General features: G+C 41.9%; 1 protein-coding gene across 18 annotated transcripts in view; it reads right to left on the bottom strand.

Moving 5' to 3' along the window:
- The window catches only part of Wdr35 (WD repeat domain 35), a 96,589-nt gene that overhangs the window by 35,529 nt on the left and 42,916 nt on the right, over positions 1-18,144 (bottom strand). For 16 of the 18 annotated variants that reach the window (XM_087216648.1, XM_087216647.1, XM_087216646.1 and 13 more), the window contains 6 exons: positions 15,103-15,247; positions 12,201-12,270; positions 8,892-8,945; positions 7,231-7,340; positions 6,581-6,791; positions 2,952-3,032 (listed from right to left, as the gene is read on the bottom strand). In XM_087216648.1, coding sequence (XP_087072774.1) covers positions 2,952-3,032; positions 6,581-6,791; positions 7,231-7,340; positions 8,892-8,945; positions 12,201-12,270; positions 15,103-15,247 — 671 coding nt within the window. The remainder of the gene's footprint in view (positions 1-2,951; positions 3,033-6,580; positions 6,792-7,230; positions 7,341-8,891; positions 8,946-12,200; positions 12,271-15,102; positions 15,248-18,144) is intronic. The other 2 variants (XM_087216651.1, XM_087216656.1) reach the window with 1 other exon arrangement.

Below are 18,144 nucleotides of genomic sequence, written 5' to 3'. Positions count from 1 at the left end.
ACCAGGCAGGGTCGAGGTGACGAGACATGGAATGCCCCATAGGAAAGTACTTCGGTAAATATTCATTCCTTTCTTTCCTTTTGTATTTCTTCTCTAATCCTCTGAGAAATTCCTTGTTCTTATTCTCTCTCTTTGTCTCTGCTTTCAGTACAGGGGCTCAAACCTGGGGTGTTCTATCACTGGGCTCCCTTCCCAGCTCTCTTCAAAGTTTTTTAAATTTGGAAACCAGGTCTCCCTAAGTTGCCCAAGAGAAACTTGACTCGCGATCTGCCTGCCTCTGCCTCCTGAATGCCAGGATTATAGGTCTGTGAGGCTACAGCCAGCTTCATGTCATTTCCTTACAATCCTATGCTTGAAGGAGTCCACAGTCCAGCTAAACATTTCCTGGATCACTAAGGCCCCAGAGAGGAGCATGATAGATCCTTTTCTTTAATAAACTTTGCACGTAACTAGTCAGCAGATAACAAACTGTCACAGAGAATTTAGTTTCTGTCACAGCCTAACTCTCACCCACTCTGACCCCTTCCCGATGCACCGAGCACCACACTGCAGGTGTATCAGGAGTCTCAGACTACAGCCGACCACTGGAAATAAGTACTTTCCCAAAGGGTTTCGGAGTCAGTTCAATCAGTTACAGCAAGAGGCCACAGGTGTTTTCAAGCATTCAAAACCTGAAGGCGATCATGAGCCTCTCTTTAAAAATACCACGGATGATGAAATCCAGCCAACTGAAAGGAGAATCAAAATTAAGGGCTCAGGCACAGAGAAAATGCAATAAAAAGACTGAGTAGCTCTGAACCACCTCGTGTAAGACTAAGCAGTTAAGGGCAAGGTGCAGCTGGGGGCGGGGCACTTAACCAGCATGTGAGGCCTTGGGTTCAACCCCCAGCACCATTACAAAAGAACAACAAAAAGGATGAAACAACTGAAAATTGGAGTTAGAAAACAAAATTAAAACGTCCTAAATCTTGACAATGTAAAAATAATGATATGGCTAACCAAAAAAAGGAGAGAGAGTAAATATAAGAATGTTATCTTCTAGAGTAAAATGCCATTACTATTACAAGTTAAAATGTACTTCAAAGTGATAATGCTTAGTTTTTCATCACTTTTCCTCTTAAGACAGGAAAATGGCATTGTGGTGAAAAAATTAACTAAAAGTCGCTCTTTGGAGAAATGCTCTCCACTGTAAATTAAAATTTGGACTATTTAATTAAAATTGAATTTAACATTGAAGAGACTGAGACTGAGGCCCATTTTACGAAGTTACTTCTGTTCACCTCTCTAATCTAGTGAATCTGTCTTTCACACACAGCTTAGCTGGATGAAATGGCACTCTGACGTTTATCTAAAGCTAATGATTGAAACACTTGCATGGTGGGATTTGGGTATCTATTTTCACTTTGTTTTCAGCACTCTTCTGTACGGCCCGAATCCTATGTAACTATTTAATACCCTTTAAGAAGCACTGTAGTCATTATTTATTTTGAAAAATCAATGTAACGAACACTTCATGAGAATCTCCAGCACAGCAGGCCCTCCCTGGACACTGGCGCTTCAGGCAGCTCACTGTGACAAAACATGAAGAGCCCAGGACAGCCGGGGCCCTGCAACAGCCCTACCTGGACTCTACCCACTGGCAACTGTTCTTAAAAGGACGCTCAGGTGTTCACAACCTGAGTCCTGTGACCGTGAGGACACAGGGAATGAAAACTTACTTTCTTGGATCTGTGAGGCAAAGGGGACACTCTGTGACATTACTGTACGTGAGTCAACAGGGGCGCTCGTTGGCAGACATGGTGGCAAACCCCTGTCATCCCACCACTAGGGAGGCTGAGGCAGGAGGACTGCCACAAGTCCTAGACCAGCCTGAGCTACATAGTGAGTTCAAGGCCAGCCTCAACTACATAGCGAGACTCTGTCTCAAAAAAAAAAAAAAAAGACGTGCTCCTTTATTTTACAGGTCAGATGCCTTAAACAAGGACAAGAGTTTTCTCTTCACTCTTTAAAGGAGTGCTCTCCACACAGAGAAGAGCCAAACAACCAGCACGGGCTCACATCACCCTAGGGCGGTGGTGAGCCTGTAGCACGTGTGCCACAGCAGCACACAGAGCCCTCTCTGGGGCAGGCGAGCTGAGTTCCCCCAGCACTGCTGCAGCAGTGGCGCACTCAGATTTAACTGCAGTGCCGACGCTATGTGATAAATCAGTGTTTGGGGTTGCAGTTGGGGCTCTTGGTCTCTAAAGGGTTCACTATCACTGCCCCGGGGTATCTCAGTCCACCCTGGTGTTGGACTCTGACAGCGTGAGCTGCACTTCTCTGTCCCTTTCTGACTTCCTCAGGGCCAGCTGATGAGAAAGCCCAGGGCTAACCTCCTTTGGGGTCAGCCAGAGCGTCAAGCCACTAAAGCCTTCATGGGAACCACAGCACAAGTCACGGAGCAGGGCTGGACCCAAGAGCTATCTGACCTCTGCGTCTACACACCTAAGTGAGACATCACACTGCCTGGTCCCAGAGCAATTCCGGTCAAGCTGACAACAGAAATATGATTGGTTTTAAGAATTACCATTATGTCCTCCGAAGCCTCATGTACTCATAGGTGGGGGGTTTTGGAGATGGCTGGATTGAGGGTTATGAATATGGATTAAGGGTGTGTGGTAACTAAATTAGTCCACTGATTGGTTTGTCATCTCTTGCTGCTGCTTCTGTTGCTGCTGCTAGTCTTCCAGTGCCTCTTGCCTGCTCTGCGGTGCCCTTCCACCCTGTCGTGGACTGTTTCTCCTCTGCGATGCCCCTCTGCGATGCCCCTCTGCTAAGCCACCCTGCCTTGCAGCCATCCAAATAGGAACTGAAACCTCTACAATCTGTGAGCTACAATAAACTTTTCTTCCATTAACTTGTGGGTGTTGGGTATTTTGTCCCAGGAATGAGGAAGTAACTAAGACAATTACCTTTAATATCTCATCCAAAAGAACAGATTTAATTTCTAAATCCTCAAAGTTACAAATATATCCGGAGGTCTGAATGGGTTCCTTAAAGACAAAAATGAGTGTTATGTTCCATCTTGCAAAATAGCCCTTCCTTTAAGAAATCCTGGTTTTAAATTTTATATCAAAATTTCAAATAAACTAAAAACTAGACAGAATGACATCAGAGCCATGTACACATTACCTAAGAAATTGTCAACATTTTCTAAATATGCTTCATTTAATTTTTTTTTTTTTGGTACCGGGGATCAAACTCGGGTCCTTGTGCTTGCGAGGCAGGTGGTGGAACCAGTGAGCTAAATCTCTAGCCCTGCTTCATTTAATTTTGTGGCTAACAAATTATAAATTATAGATATCATGATGTTTCAACCTTTAAAATCTTCAGGCCATTTATCTAAAAGATAAGGACATTCTCTTACATGCCCACATCATAAACTTAATTCTTAGTAAAACTGATAAGCAGTATATTTGTATCTAAGTACATCTAACACAGAATCCCACACCATATTAAAAAGTCTCTTCTCGGTAACATGAGCCAAGGAGTGTCACTGATAGACTTCCTACATCAGATTTATTTGCCAATATGTAAATATATGAGTCTGATATATGTCTGTTATTTTAGTACTATGAGGCTCCTGTATGCTAATAAATGTGTCTAACAGGTTTGTAATTGTTTGCTTTCTATTAAATATCGTAAGTTGTTGGTTGCAATAGTCAAAATGAGACAACTTTATAAGATGCTTCTATTACCTTTAAAAAGGTTGTATTGTGTAAGACAAATAATATGCTTTTCTGGGCCAGAGATTTAGCTCAGTGGCTCTGCCGCCTGCTTTGCAAGCACAAGGTCCCGAGTTCGATCCCTGGTACCAAAATAATAATAATAATAATAATAATAATAATAATAATAATATTCTTTCCTGAGCAAAAAGTACACATAAAGAATCAGAACACCACCTGCCTCGCAAGCGCAAGGACCTGAGTTCAATCCCCAGTACCAAAAAAAAAAAAGAATCAGAACATACTTCAATTAAAAAAAAGCATATGTAATGGAGTATTTCTTATACATTACGGGAGGCTTTATATACTTCATTTTGACACTTTACGTAAATAAAATATACTTGTATAAAACATGTTTATCAGTAGAAAAATATTTTATTTTTGGCTAGATAATGCAACAAAGCAAGGCAATCAAAAGATAATTTTGGATTAAAAAAACATTAAAAACAAAGAGAAAGGGAGAAAAGTAAAGGTGGAAACAAAGATCAAAAACTAAGAGTTTCAAAAATAATCTACGATTCGCAAGCGCAAGGTCCTGAGTTCAATCCCTGGTACCAAATAATAATAATAATAATAATAATAATAATAATCTACGATTATTGGCATATAAGTAAATATTTATATAATTCATGTTTTAAAATTCAATTTCTGCTCAACTTATCTTAATCAATTTTTTTATTTTCCAAAATTCAAAGATATTTAATTGAATATGAAGTTTCAGACCAATGGCCTACAAGGCAGAATACACTCACCTAAGCACTATGCAAGATAATTCTTTTTATCAAAAAAGTATCTAAAGCTTTACTATGGACACTACTCTGAGAATCACTGGTAGCTTTACTGAGCACAGTCAGAGGCCTTACAACATGTGGGCTCCAGCAGGTATGCTGAAGGGCCTTTACTGACCTTTCAGTCTCTGCACACTGTGGTAGACTGAAGTTTGCAAACACTTAAGCAAGTACATGGAGGGATTACACTATTTAACTTCAGCTACTCCTCACTCCTGGACAAGTAGCTTAAAACTGTCTTGAAAAGAGTGTGAACTCAAGCCAATGCTGGCAATGCAGGCACGAGCAAACATGAAGCAGAATGGGCTCCTTGCTCACTCCCAACAATCCTGAGTGTGAAAACAAAGACAACCTCATCTGTCCTCACATGGACAAAATAGACTGTTACCAACTGAACAGCAGCTCACTGGGGGAGTGTAGGTGCCTGTCCTGAAGGAACAGCCCACTCCATAGTTTTACAGACCCAGTAACTTCTGTGTGGAAGCACGCGTCCTTGGAGGAGCAATGAGCGGCTACAGGAATGGTCAGCAGAGTAACTAAACTAACCACAGAGGGCAGCGTCCCCATGGATGAAACGGAACGGGACAGGATGCTTTTAAAGAAGTCTAGACAGTGGGAGTGCTGTCCAAACAAGCTACCAAGCTGTAAGGCTAACAGAATTTGAACTACATGCCAAATCAGAACACAAACTCCAATAAAGAAAATAATATTTTTAAAACTAAGGACTGCTCTGACAGACCTCCGGAAGGACACTCCACCAGGCAGGCAGACTGCTGCTGGTGCTGCGCACGGGCGAGACACCAGGCGGCACCAGCACTCTCTCCCCGGCACTCACAGCGGCTTTGGCTGTGGGAGTGGGCAGGGTGGGCGCCGGCCTGGTCCGTGCTGAGCCCGTCCTGCGGTCGCCCATCCACCTCCCGCACTGTTCTGGGGCAAGGGTCACATTCCCCTTGGAAGCCCACGCCTGCTGAACGTTTTCCTTTGAACCATTTCTCAGGATCTAGGAATTAGAGACCTTATGACTCCTGAACGTTCTCACGGCTTTTGAGAGCCAGTTTACATCAGGTTATTGCCAACTCAAAGATTCTAAGCAGGGCTCAAGTGGAAAAACGTAAAAATAACTTCGGTATTAAAGTGACAAGCAGCTTATCATCGAACAAATTACTACAGAAAAATTGTTGGCACCTCAAGAACCTAAGTGTGCCATTTCGTCCCAAGAAGGCTACAGGTGCGAACAAATAAAAATTAATGATATAAAGCTATTATTCACACTAGTGAAGTACAACAGAAAATTCCAAATTGAAAATCTCTGTTAATTAGAACACAGTTTGAGATTTATCTTCTTGATTAAATCACAACTCAGATTATTGTGTATTTTCTAAACAAAAGAGCTAACAGTTGGTCTAGAACAGATAGAGTGACAGAAAAATCCAGAGCATAAAAATTAACTAATGTGAACCACAAGTGAAAAATGTAACCTTATGAGAAAGGAGCTTCCTGATCCCTGAGAGAGAAGACTAACCGCAATCCACACTAGTGCATGTGTAAGCATGTCTGGGTGGAAGAACATGAATTAGTAGGTGATATGGTAAATGTATGCTTAAGACAATCTAAGTGCCAGATAAAGTAGGCATGGGCAGAAGAAAACAAAAGGAAGAGGCAATTTCAAAAGTACATTTTTTGTTAGATTCTTTTAAGGAATTTTGGTAAATAAAAATAATTTCTTTTGCTTTCTTGAAACTTTGATAAGGAAGAAAAAAAGACTACCTAGTGACCATGATTCCATCTGTCAAAAAGAACAGATAAATGCCCAGAAAGTACTTGTAAGGGGAAGTAAATACTTAAAAGATGAGTATTATTCCCAGTCGAGACCAAATATTTTTAAACTCCACAAAAATCTTTCCATTTACTTTGACAAATGTATGCAGCCAACACCAACAAACCCCTTAAAGAAACAAAGAGGATACGTCCAGGTTTTGCTATTTGGCTCATTATTTGTGAAAATTTAGCACTCATTTCCTATTTTACCTCAGGATCCAAGTTTCTGAAAACATACATTCTTGTCTTCTCCATCATTGCAAAGAGATCAGGGTTGTCCTTAGCCCACTTCATATCCCAAACATCTTTCCGCTCCAGTTTTAATAGCTCGCCAATTACTTGCTGTCCTGTACTGTCCATTGCCCGAGAGTCCAAGTCAAAGAAAGTTAGAACTCCTGAGATATCTATGATAGCAAGACGGCTAGAAATGATGCGAGCAGGGAAGGGGAAATTATAAAACTATTATCAGTGTTGTGAGTATAACTACCTACCACCATTCTTCAAAATTGTTTTATCAGAAACTTGAAATATGGTAGAAACAAATTTTAATTTTTTTAAATAAATTTAACAGAAGATATAGACTAGTCTCCATTTTGCTTCCTTGTAAGGAAAACATATCCAAAGAGATTACATCAACTAGTATGAAAATATAAAATAGTCTCGATACTCTTAAGCTTTAATAAAATCTTACCAGGATTTTCATATGCCCAGTAGAGAAAAATCAAATACAGGAGAGTAAAAACCACACTGCACTTTCAGACAAGTTCATAACAAGCACATCTGTCTTCACAAGTATTACATAAATCAAAAATCCCAATCAATAACTTTACCTCCCGCCTGAGGAGCGCGCTCAGCCTTACCTAGAGTTGCAGTTCAAAGATAACCTGTAGGCTCGACAATTAAGAAAGTACTTTTGAATCAACCCAACATTAGGAAGACTGTATCTCTGAATGGTGCCAGACTCACGACCCTGTGAAAATTACATCTGATTACCAAAGCATCTTAACCATACTATCATCACACTACAACTACAGGTCTCATGGTACATCTGGACATTTGTTTTAAAACCGAAGTGATGGTGTCCTAGCAAGTTCCCAACTCTGGTGACAGCAAATTATGTTATTAACTATATGTTTAGCTCCTAATTTAATTTAAACCTTTTTAAAGTGCTTGAAGTAGCTTATATTTTTCATGTAATATTCAAGAAAAAAATATTCAAGAATCCTAGGTCTTTGGTAATACATTCTTACAAGTAAGAAATATATAACTAAGGTTGTTTATAATTGTGTAGTTTAATATTCAGGGTACATTAAAAGCTAAAATACAAAGCACTTATTGAATTAAATTTCATATGAAAAATCAATAGAAGACCACGGTATGAAATAGCTATACCTTTCCCTATGATGAATGTAATCTTTAAGTATATCTAAAGTGTACCATTAAAATTAATTTTTAAAAATGAAATAGCTGTAACTAAACATCTAGATGCTTATCCTGTAGTCATCTATCTGATACTAGTTTCTGACAAGAAGAAAGGTGATCTGAAAGCAGTGACACCTTGAGTACTAGTTTAAATACGTTTAAAATTTAAGACAATACACACTTCTGTGCAACTCTAGACAAGCACCAAGGTAGGCGGATCAGCACCAAGCACACGAGACAGGAAAGGGCTGCGGTCTCCAAGCTCCTCAGTGCCTGGCGCATGGCAGTGGGAATACCACTACTCCTCTAAGCAGTGCTCCTGCAGCATGAGTCTCAAGAAGGGCTGCTCAGAAGGCTGGATTTTCCCTCATAAAATCAACTAACAGCTACAGAATGTAACTAGAACTGGAAATATACGCTATTACGCCTTTGTTCACATAATTCAAATGCAATGCCACCAGCATTACTGTATTAAAGTAAACATTTTAAATTAGTATTTTCAAGTGCCAGAGCTCAGGAAAACACACTATACCATTGATTCTATTTGAGAAACTCAACAGAAATTCGCCAAGGTTTTCTCTATTTTATGGTTAGCAAACACATCACCTCTTCATTCTAAGTCTATGAAAGTAGCTGAGCCAAAGCACTTTTTCAATATAAAAATATCAGGAAAAGAACATTCTAGGCCCTACTGCCACCATGCAATCTGCCCCACAGCCTTCAACCCTTAATAGAGGCCTCTTCCAATTTGGGGTCAAGCTCTAAATGTATTTACTTTATCATCTCATCTAGCCACCATTCTACTGCTTTTATCAACAGCTACTTTTGCAAATGATTAAGAATTGGTAAGACAAGCTTTAAAACTTTCTGAATTTGTGTATTAGATTTAGTAAAATGTGGGATGGTTATAAGATGATATTCAAACCCAAAACTCATTGCTTTATCCTAGTTTTATAAACAATTATTATTCCAGGGCCAGGGATTTAGCTCTGGTTCTGCTGCCTGCCTCGCAAGCACAAGGTCCCTAGTTCAATCCCTGGTACCAAAAAAACAAAAAACAAATTATTATTCCAACAATAAGGTTTTTTTTACAACTTACCACAATCAATGTCTTATCAGATGCAGTTATTGCACAAATTGGATCTCTTGTGCCCTAAAATAAATTAATCAATCGTTATTATTTAACAAATATCTATCAACTAATCTTTACAAAGTATCATGCACTTCACCAAAAAAAAAAAATATGTCTGGGCTGGGAGTGTGCTCTGCAGTAGACACAGCTTAGCATGAACGCGAAGAGGAGGAGGAGCAGACAAGAAGATATTTACTAACAGAGGCGTAATTACTGAGCACTGACTATGTGCCAGGCACTGGACTACGGAGCAGAGATGCTCAGGAGCAATATTTACCCTCGGGCTGACTCAGAAGTGTACGAGGGAAGACACCTAATGATGAGGATAGGATTTTTAAAAAGAAAGAGGTACAGCAGGATTAGGAGAACAGAGGACGAGGCCCGGAACTCACACTAGGACAGGCAAGATGCTGAGCTTAGCTCTAAACAATGAACCGACTGCAGAAGGCCCAGCACCCACTGGGCAGAGGCTGAAATTCGAGGCCCCGAAATGACTGGGGCACTGTGCTTGGTTTCCTACTGTAGGATTCCTTCCTCGAACCCTCAAAGTGACGGAGAGCAGATCTGGGGTTCTCCAGGGCTGGGGCTGGGGCTGGGAGGAGGTGAGAAAGGAAGTGGCATGCAGGAAGTCCCTTTGTGGGGATAAAATGACATGGAGCTGCACACACACAAGTAAGTAGAACAGCAGTGGACACCGAGTGAGGAACAAGGCTGCAGCCTAACAGAATGAGATCAATGTAAATCTCCTAGTTTCCTGTCATATGACAATTACATAAGAGGTCGTCATTGAGGGAAGCTGAGTAAAGGGACTATTTCTATAACTTCCTATGAATCTATAATTATTTCAAAATAAAATATTTTTAAAATCAAAAGAAAAAAGCACAGAGCATTCAGGAAACTAAGTTATTTTATTTAGCACACTGGTATCTGAGGAATGCGCAGGGGAGAGAAGTGGCAGGGAGAGGAGAGGCTGTGCACATCTGTACTCTGGGACGCTATGGGGTCCATCGGAGGTCAGGAATGGCAGTGTGTAAAACTGGGTTGGCACTGCAGGGATGGGGAAGACGAAGTACAGAGGCTGGCTGTGCTGGTCCACACCACTGCCCCTCCCCAACATCACTACTGACATGTAAACTTCAAGTCATTAAAGTAAAATAAAATTGGGAATTCAGCTCCTCAGCCAAACTAGCCACATCTAAGCACTCACTGGCCACATGTGGCTAGTGGCTATTGCACCAAGCATCAGAGATGTGAAATATTTCCACTGTCACAAAAGGTACTGTTGGGGAGTTCTGGATGGAAGATTACCGTAGTGACCTAGACAGCAACTGATCAACCAATGGTACTGGACTGAGGTAGAGACAGATGGGCAGGCCAAAGACAGAATCGACAGGACTCAGTGATTTGCTAGGCATGAAAAGCAAAAAAAAAAAAAAAGAAAGAAAAGAGAAAAAGAAAGAAAGAGGACTTCTCATGCTTCTTGAATAGATGCAGTCATAATACACATGGAAGCAAAAAGAGTTCACTCTGAGACAGGTTACATTTGGGTACTTTTGAGCCATCTATTCTCCTGCTATCCAGACAGCAAGAAATACATCTCTCTGAAATTAGAAAAGCTCAACACTGGAAAGACAGGTATCAGATCCCTGGCACACAGTTCCAGGAGTAGATTTCAATAAGAACGCTCCAGCATATGGCCTGGACTGAACATGGGACCATCTCAACCAGAGATGTGGCGATGTGCCCTGGACAAAGACGCCTGAGACGGAAAGGTCAACGAGGGATAAGCCAAGAAGATGGTTTCATGAAAGCCAGGCAGAAAAGTATGCTAAAAAATGTTAATGTCATATACAGAACAAATAATACAAAGAAAAGTTCCTATCAGACTTTCCCAGTCAAGGGAATTGGAAACCAGAACGCAATGGAGCAAAAATGGAATGAATGGTGAGGGAAAGATGATGAATAATGTTCTTTCAGGAGGCTTAGCTCTGAAAGGATAAAGAAACAAGTCAGTACACAGAAGAATACATGCACGCAGTTGCCCATGGAGACTTCTATTGTCATTTTTTTATTTTTATTTTTTTTGGTACCAGGGATCGAACTCAGGACCTCACACTTGCAAGGCAAGTGCTAGAACACTGAGCTACGTGCCCGGACCCTGTTGTCATTTTTAAGATGGGACAGATTTTATGTGAGGATGGGGGAAACGGATGGTTGATGATGAATCAGGTTTAAGTTTCCTATAAGTTTCCTAATGGGAGGAACGGTTTCTTATCCACCAGTAGATTCGCGGCACTTACTCCACTGTCTGACACATCAAAGACACGCATGAAGCCCTACTGAGCAAACGGACAGGCAGGAGATGACCAGAGGGACCTCCACATGTTCTAGCAGAGCAGTCACAAGATCTGCTACGAGAAGATGCAAACGTGAAGCCTCGCCTTGCTACTCAGTTGCAGTAGGATCTGAGGGCTCACTGGTGACCTCCCCTCTGTTTTCTAATCTGTAAGGTGAAAAGGAGACACCAGACTGTCTGACTTATGGGGACCGTGAGAATCAGATGAGGACCTGGACACAAAAGAGCTTTGTCAACAACAGGTACTATTTGGGGGGGGGGGGGGGGTAACCAGAGATCGAACTCGGGACCTTGTGCTTGTGAGGCAGGTGGCGGAACCATGGAGCTAAATCCCCAGCCCAACAGGTACTATTTTAAACACGATCAGAAAGATTGTACCAAAAAACAGCTTACTAAAATACTAGGAATTACATTTGCTTCTAAACAAAAGCATATTTCCATAAAGGTACAGTGAACTGTGTTATCTATGAAAATAAGAATGCTCACTAATATGCCAGAGATGACTAACCCAAGCTGTGGCCAGATAGAGATGGACAGATGGATGCTAAGAGGGGAGAGGCAGGAAAGGCAGGAGGAATTAGGTTCCCTGACATTTTTAGATAACAAGCTTTTCTAAGTAGTATCCTACTGATTACTTATCACCTTTATTTAGTTTGAGACTTTCTAAGATTTAAAAATGAGTTTGGGGGGCCAGGGATGTAGCTCAGTGGTGCTGCACCTGCCTGGCAAGCGCAAGGTCCTGAGTTCGATCCCTGGTACAAAAAAAAAATAAGTTATTTCAGAATAGAAAAAATTTAAAGAATTGCTAAAATGGTATCCTATTCACAAGAAATAAATTCTTTTTCAGATCTCAAAATAAAATTACAATATTTTCAAATTTACTGATATTAACATTTGCTGGCAAAAATAAAATTACCTACTTGAATGGCTTTACTATAATCAGGTACCCCATCCACTGATGCGGAAGGGGTGTCATCAACATGATAAACTCTGTAAAGAAAAAAACAGAATATTTTAAAAATGTTAAAGGTTTTACTACTTCATGATTTCTAAAACAATTAGAGGATTGAATAACTCCAATGAATACTGCAATTTAATAAAAAATACTGATTATTTTAAAGGGTTCTTGACACAACTGAATCTCACAAAGGTAGAAACAGGCGTTTACTAATCCAGCTTATCTGCTTGTGAAAGTTGTGCCCCGAGTCGATCTGAACTTTGAATCATACATTCCCAGTGAACTTCATGAACTGGGAGAAATGGTTTAACTTACCCTATCAGTCAGGAGTAACGTCTCACGTACGAACGCTCCCTGTTGCTTCTCCATGATTTCCCCCTATCGATGTGTTTAATAAACGCAACCCTTCTATGCCTTAGGAAAGCACCAGGGAATGAAGGGGAGACCTCCCTAGCCCTCCTGCGTCGCAGTCGCTGCCCCTGTGCCTTGCACTGTAGCTTATGCCCCTGGCAGTGCAGCATCGCTCTGGCCACTGCTCAGGCACTCTCAGGGGGTGAACCTCCAGGCAAAGACCGCCTTTCTCCAGGCCCCAGCACAGTGCCACCCGTGCTCAAGGGCTCCAGAGTGTCTGCTGAATTATTACCAAAATGAAGGGAAATTTTTTAAAGAATTGCTAAAATAATATTCTAGATTACACAGTAACTCTGAAGCCTTGGGAAAATTAGCTTCTCTGAGCCTCAATGGGTCCCTTCGTAAAATAAGGATAACAATCCCCCTTCTGCAGCACTTCTGAAAAGCAAAACTAAAAGGAAGTTGTAAAGCGTATAAACACGGAGTTTGACACACACAAGACATTGTAGCTGTTAAATAATCACAGGAAAATCATGCCATTTTCTACTTTAAATACCATGAATTTTATAATTGTTAATTAGAAACTACATTCTCATCAATGTAACAGGGAAATATTAAATAAGTCTAATAGAAATGTATATGAATGCAAAAACATGTGATATGTCCAAGGCGGTACACATTTCTGTATTTTAATACATTCCTATTAAACATATGCAGTCCTACCTAGTTACCACCAAAGAAGTCAAAGGCGAGACTAGGAGCCCCCCAGGAAATGATGTGGTCTGCACTTTGCTCATAGCTGACCCAGCGCCTGCCAACCGGAGCCTGGAGGAGGAGATTTACTTTGGCTCGCTCCAGGACAGAAGGGCACTGACGAGGGCCTTCCTGGAGAGGGAGGCTGCTCACCTCATGGTGGTCAGGAAGCAGAGGACCGCGGCGCAGCTGGAAAGGAGACAAACCCTCCAGGGCACCCCCGTGACAGACCCTGCCTCCTAACAGCAGGTCAGAAAGGGGCTCCCCAGGCCAGTCACCATCAGTGAGCACCCGAGCTCGGGGGCAGGGGCGTCTAGATAAGAGGCCACGTCCCTCTCATGTCCCTCTCATGAAACAAGAAAGGCCACTCTGAGCAAAGGAGTTCTGAGTCCGGCAGACCCGGCTTTACACCCATCTCTACCATGCAGCTGAAGACCCTGGCAGACAAGGAAGGCTATGTGTGTCCGTTTCCTGGGTACCACACGAATCACGGGGATACTGACAGGACTTACTGAGGTGCCCGGCACATAAGAAACACTCCGTAAGCACCGGCTATTCACACCATCACCTACCGCCCTTGACAGATGAGACAAGACCCAGGGAGAGCCTGCTCCACATCACTACCACTGGGCTACCTTCCTGATTTAAACAAAGGCCAGAATCCCAAGGAGGCAGGCACCTGCTCTGCAGAGGCCAGGCCAGCTCCCTCACCTGCGGCCTGAGACCCCCATTCTCCCCGAAGACTGCGGGTCTCTGCTGCACAAGTCCTGCAGCAGCAGGACCGCATGTGCTATCCCCACACTGGCCTGAGGCTGTCCAATTGGTCCTCCAGCACCCCTGAGAAAACTGGCTATCATTTCCCAATAGCTGTTTTCCACTTCAACATGAGTTCACACAGGAATGAGTCTTAAGAGAAGGGAAAGGAAGGAGCCAAAGACCTGGGGGCTGCATGAAGCCAAAAAGCAGAAAGAACCCGCATGTCCCGTGTGGTGAATGGTATGTGTAAGGGAAGATGATCTGAAAAGGAAACCTGGGTTTCTGACCTGACTAACCATTTGGCCTATGCCTTCATCTGGAATCACTAGGCTAAAACATCCCACCAGCGCTTCACTTGAGGGCTTGGGTAACAACTAAACAACAACACAGGGTATCAACACACAGACAAAATAACTCACAAGCACAGTGCACACACCTTTACCGGAGACGTCCTACCTGAGTCCCGCCCGGCTGGCCCTCACCTCTCCACGCAGCCGTCGTCCTGACTCCCCTTACCAGACCAGAAGTCATTCCAACACCAGACTCTGGGGGACAGGCCAAGAGAAAGAAGCCAAGCCCCAGGTCAGCCCACCTAAAGGCCTCTCCCTACCTGCATCTCCTCTGGTGGCTGGGGCCAGGTCACCTCGCCCTCCTGGAGACCCTAACCCTCAGAAAGGAAGCTTCACTTAGCCACTCAGTCCTCAGCCGAGTAACAGCATTTCAGTGACTTCCTGACCCTACTGTGTCGGAGTAGGGAATGAGGACAGCGTTTCCTTACGAAACACACGTATTTCCTGTCTGCAATGGCTTTCTTTTCTTAGACTCTGCTACCTTCTATTTTGAGAAATTTAAACAGATTGATTTAAAACATATTCAAATTAATGGAAAAATATTTCTACTGATCAAGGCAATTTACATTTCTCAAGCATGACAATTTACAATTAACCACATTGGATTTCAATGTGATATGATTAACCTATTAGAGAACAGATCAGAAAAGATACCTTTCTCTCCCTTCTCGTCGAGGTCGTGTGATCTGATTAATTTCCAATGCCATGAGCTTCTTTGCCACACGATATTGCCAGATATAAAATGCTTCTTTCGAAGCTGCTATAACATGGGTTTTGGTCATTGTAACAAATAGTGGTACTATTAAAAAGAACATAAAGACAATTAAGGTATGGTTATGCAGAATCACAGAATATGCTCCAAAGCACTTCAGTATTCACTGAGTCCAATCCATCATTTTACAGAGTCGCAAAATACCTACAGTCTCAAAATACCCATATATAGTCTCTCCAATCAGAAGATAATCCAAAGCTTGTAGGACCATAAAAATATTAACTCGGAATGGTTCAAAGACCTAAATGCAAGAGCTAAAACTATGGAATACTTAAATGAAATCTTAGGAGTCCATCTTTGTGACTGAGTTTGGGAATGGTTGGTGTCTTATACAGGCGGGAAGGGGATCTAGCAATGGAGAAAGGAGAGGGGCAGGGGAAGTAAAAAGCATTGTGATGTGATATGATATGTACTCACTCTCTCCATGATGAGTATATTCCTATGTATTGCAAATATATACTAATAAAAAATTTTAATAGCACAATTAACAGGTGGGCAAGGAATCTGAGTACACTTCTCCAATTAAGATTTCTTAAAGGCCACTAGCCAAATGAAAAGTCAACATCATTAACAATCAGAGATGAAAACCATATAAGAGATATAACTCGACAACCAGTAGGATGGCTAGAATCAAGAAGTCAGATAATTACAAGTGTTGACAGGGATGTGGAGAAATGGTGGAAATGTAAAACCCACTTTGAGAAACAGTATAATAGTTCCTCAAAATGTAATATAGTTACTATATGCCCAGAAACTCCATTCCATATACTCGAGAGAAATTAAAACATGTCCACACAAAAGCTAACATACAAACGTTCACTGAAACATTACTCACAATAGCCAAAAACCAGAAACAACCCATGTTCTCAGCTGATAAACGGAAAGGAGATCTGACCCAGCCCCCTCCCTACCCCACTGCCAGTTATGGTCTGATTCAGGGTTCATCCCTTTCCCTCATTTCATATGTGTTATATTCCACTCTAACTTAGAAAAACAAATTTCCCAAGTTCCTTCCTGATTTAGGAATATAGTCTAAGCAAATTTTTCATCTATTCTATTTCCTAGAAAACATTTCATTGAGCAAATACTCTGTACCCTTTAATGAAACAGTGTCATCAAATCCAATTAAGGATTGAAAAAAACCAGATGACTAAAGCAGTAAAATAACTTGCCCAGAGTCACAAAACACAGAAAATATAAAGCTAAATACATGCAAAAATATTTAAGAGCAAAATTACTCCTCCAGTCTTTTTAATCTCCATTTTTAAATTTTTTTTTCATTTTTAAAATTTAATTAAAATGTTATAAAACAATTTTCTACTTATAAATACTATACAAAGCAATAATTAATATGCCCAGAATGAAAGTCTGATGCTAACAGGAGTAATCACCATCCAAACAAAGGACACTTAAGCCAGTAAACTGAACAGAGAATTAGAGACCAGTCCGATGGTGTGATGTTGCCTGAACAGGTTAACAACTCCAGGATTCAAATTCAATCATTTTATATACTAAACAACCCATTTTCATTGAGTCATAGTTACACACTGCTTTCATTTCAAGCTCCAAGACTGCCTACACAAATGCGTACTAGTGACGACCCCTAGAGGGAGGGAGGGGCCTTTCCTGGGGGGAGCGAGAGCCCCGAGGCGAATGTTGGCCGGGCCTCCAGGGGGCGCTCACACCCTGCTCAGGCTGCTTTCCCCAGCTTTCTTTACCAACCCCCCCGCCCCCCAAAAAACCCTGAAACTTTACTACAGTTAAAGTCCCACCATGAATATTCGGATGTTGGGAGGGCGGGAAGGGTTGGGAAGCTCAGTGGCACCGGGTCTGCCTGGCAAGTGCAAGACCCTGAGTTTGATTCCCTGTACCAGAAGAAAAAAAAATGCTGAATATTCTGACGTTGGTTACTATCATGCTCTTAGCTGGATATGAAGTAAATCTTCGGACATTTCTGGCTTTCTAATTAAATATAGTTTTTCTTAAGCATATATAAAAGCATTTTTCCAACCATTGTTTAACTACAATTATAAATTATACTCATTTCTTTTTTGTTTTGTTTTGTTTTTGGTACTGGGGATCGAACTCGGGTCCTTGCGCCTGCAAGGCAGGCGGCAGAACCACTGAGCTAAATTCCCAGCCCCATTTCTTTTTATATAACCTTCATAGTTACAAGTTTATCGTTGGCCTGATTAATTCAAAATTAAAACATTAGTGGCTCAAGAGACTTCTAGATTCAAATTACAGGCATCTGCTAACTGCGACATCAGATAAATGATTTGCTCTCTCTTGTTATGGCTGTGACTCAATGTCCCCCAAAGCCTCATGCAGATGGTCCTAGGGGGGCTTTTCAGAGGAGCCTGGATCTAGAGCAGGTGATGCTGGGATCAAGGGTGTGTGATCACTAAATCAGCCCCCTGACTGCTTTGGCACAGTTCTGGGTGTGGATTATGGGAAGGTTCAACCTGGGTGTGGCTGCTACTTACCCTAAGGGTGTGCAACCAGGATAGAATGTAAGGGACAGAAAGAGGGCTGCTGCCCTTGCTTGCTGCCTCCTGCTCCCCGCCTTCCACACCATGAACTGTTTTCTTCTCCTCTGTGATGGCCACTGCCAGGACTCCCTGCCTAGGAGCCAGCTGACTATGGACTGAAACCTCTAAACACTGTGAGCTACAATAAACCTTTCCTGGGCCAGGGATTTAGCTCAGTGGTTTTGCCACCTGCTGTGTAGGCGCAAGGACCCAAGTTCGATCCCCGGTACCAAAAAAAACCAAACAAACAATAAACCTTTCCTCCTTTAACTTTAGGTGCCAGGTGTTTTGTCTCAGCAATGAGAAAAGTAAGACATCTCTGAGCCTGATTACTTCTTATAAATTGAAGATAATGATAATGCCAAACTTAGTCATTTTGAGGTTTAAAAGAGA

The sequence above is a fragment of the Heterocephalus glaber genome, unplaced genomic scaffold (genome assembly GCF_053883595.1).
Source record: "Heterocephalus glaber isolate CG9 unplaced genomic scaffold, H.glaber_assembly_v1.0 deba00001457, whole genome shotgun sequence".
Taxonomy (NCBI): Eukaryota; Metazoa; Chordata; class Mammalia; order Rodentia; family Bathyergidae; genus Heterocephalus; species Heterocephalus glaber.
The sequence above is the reverse complement of the archived record's forward strand: the minus strand, read 5'-3'. Positions and strand labels throughout refer to the sequence as shown.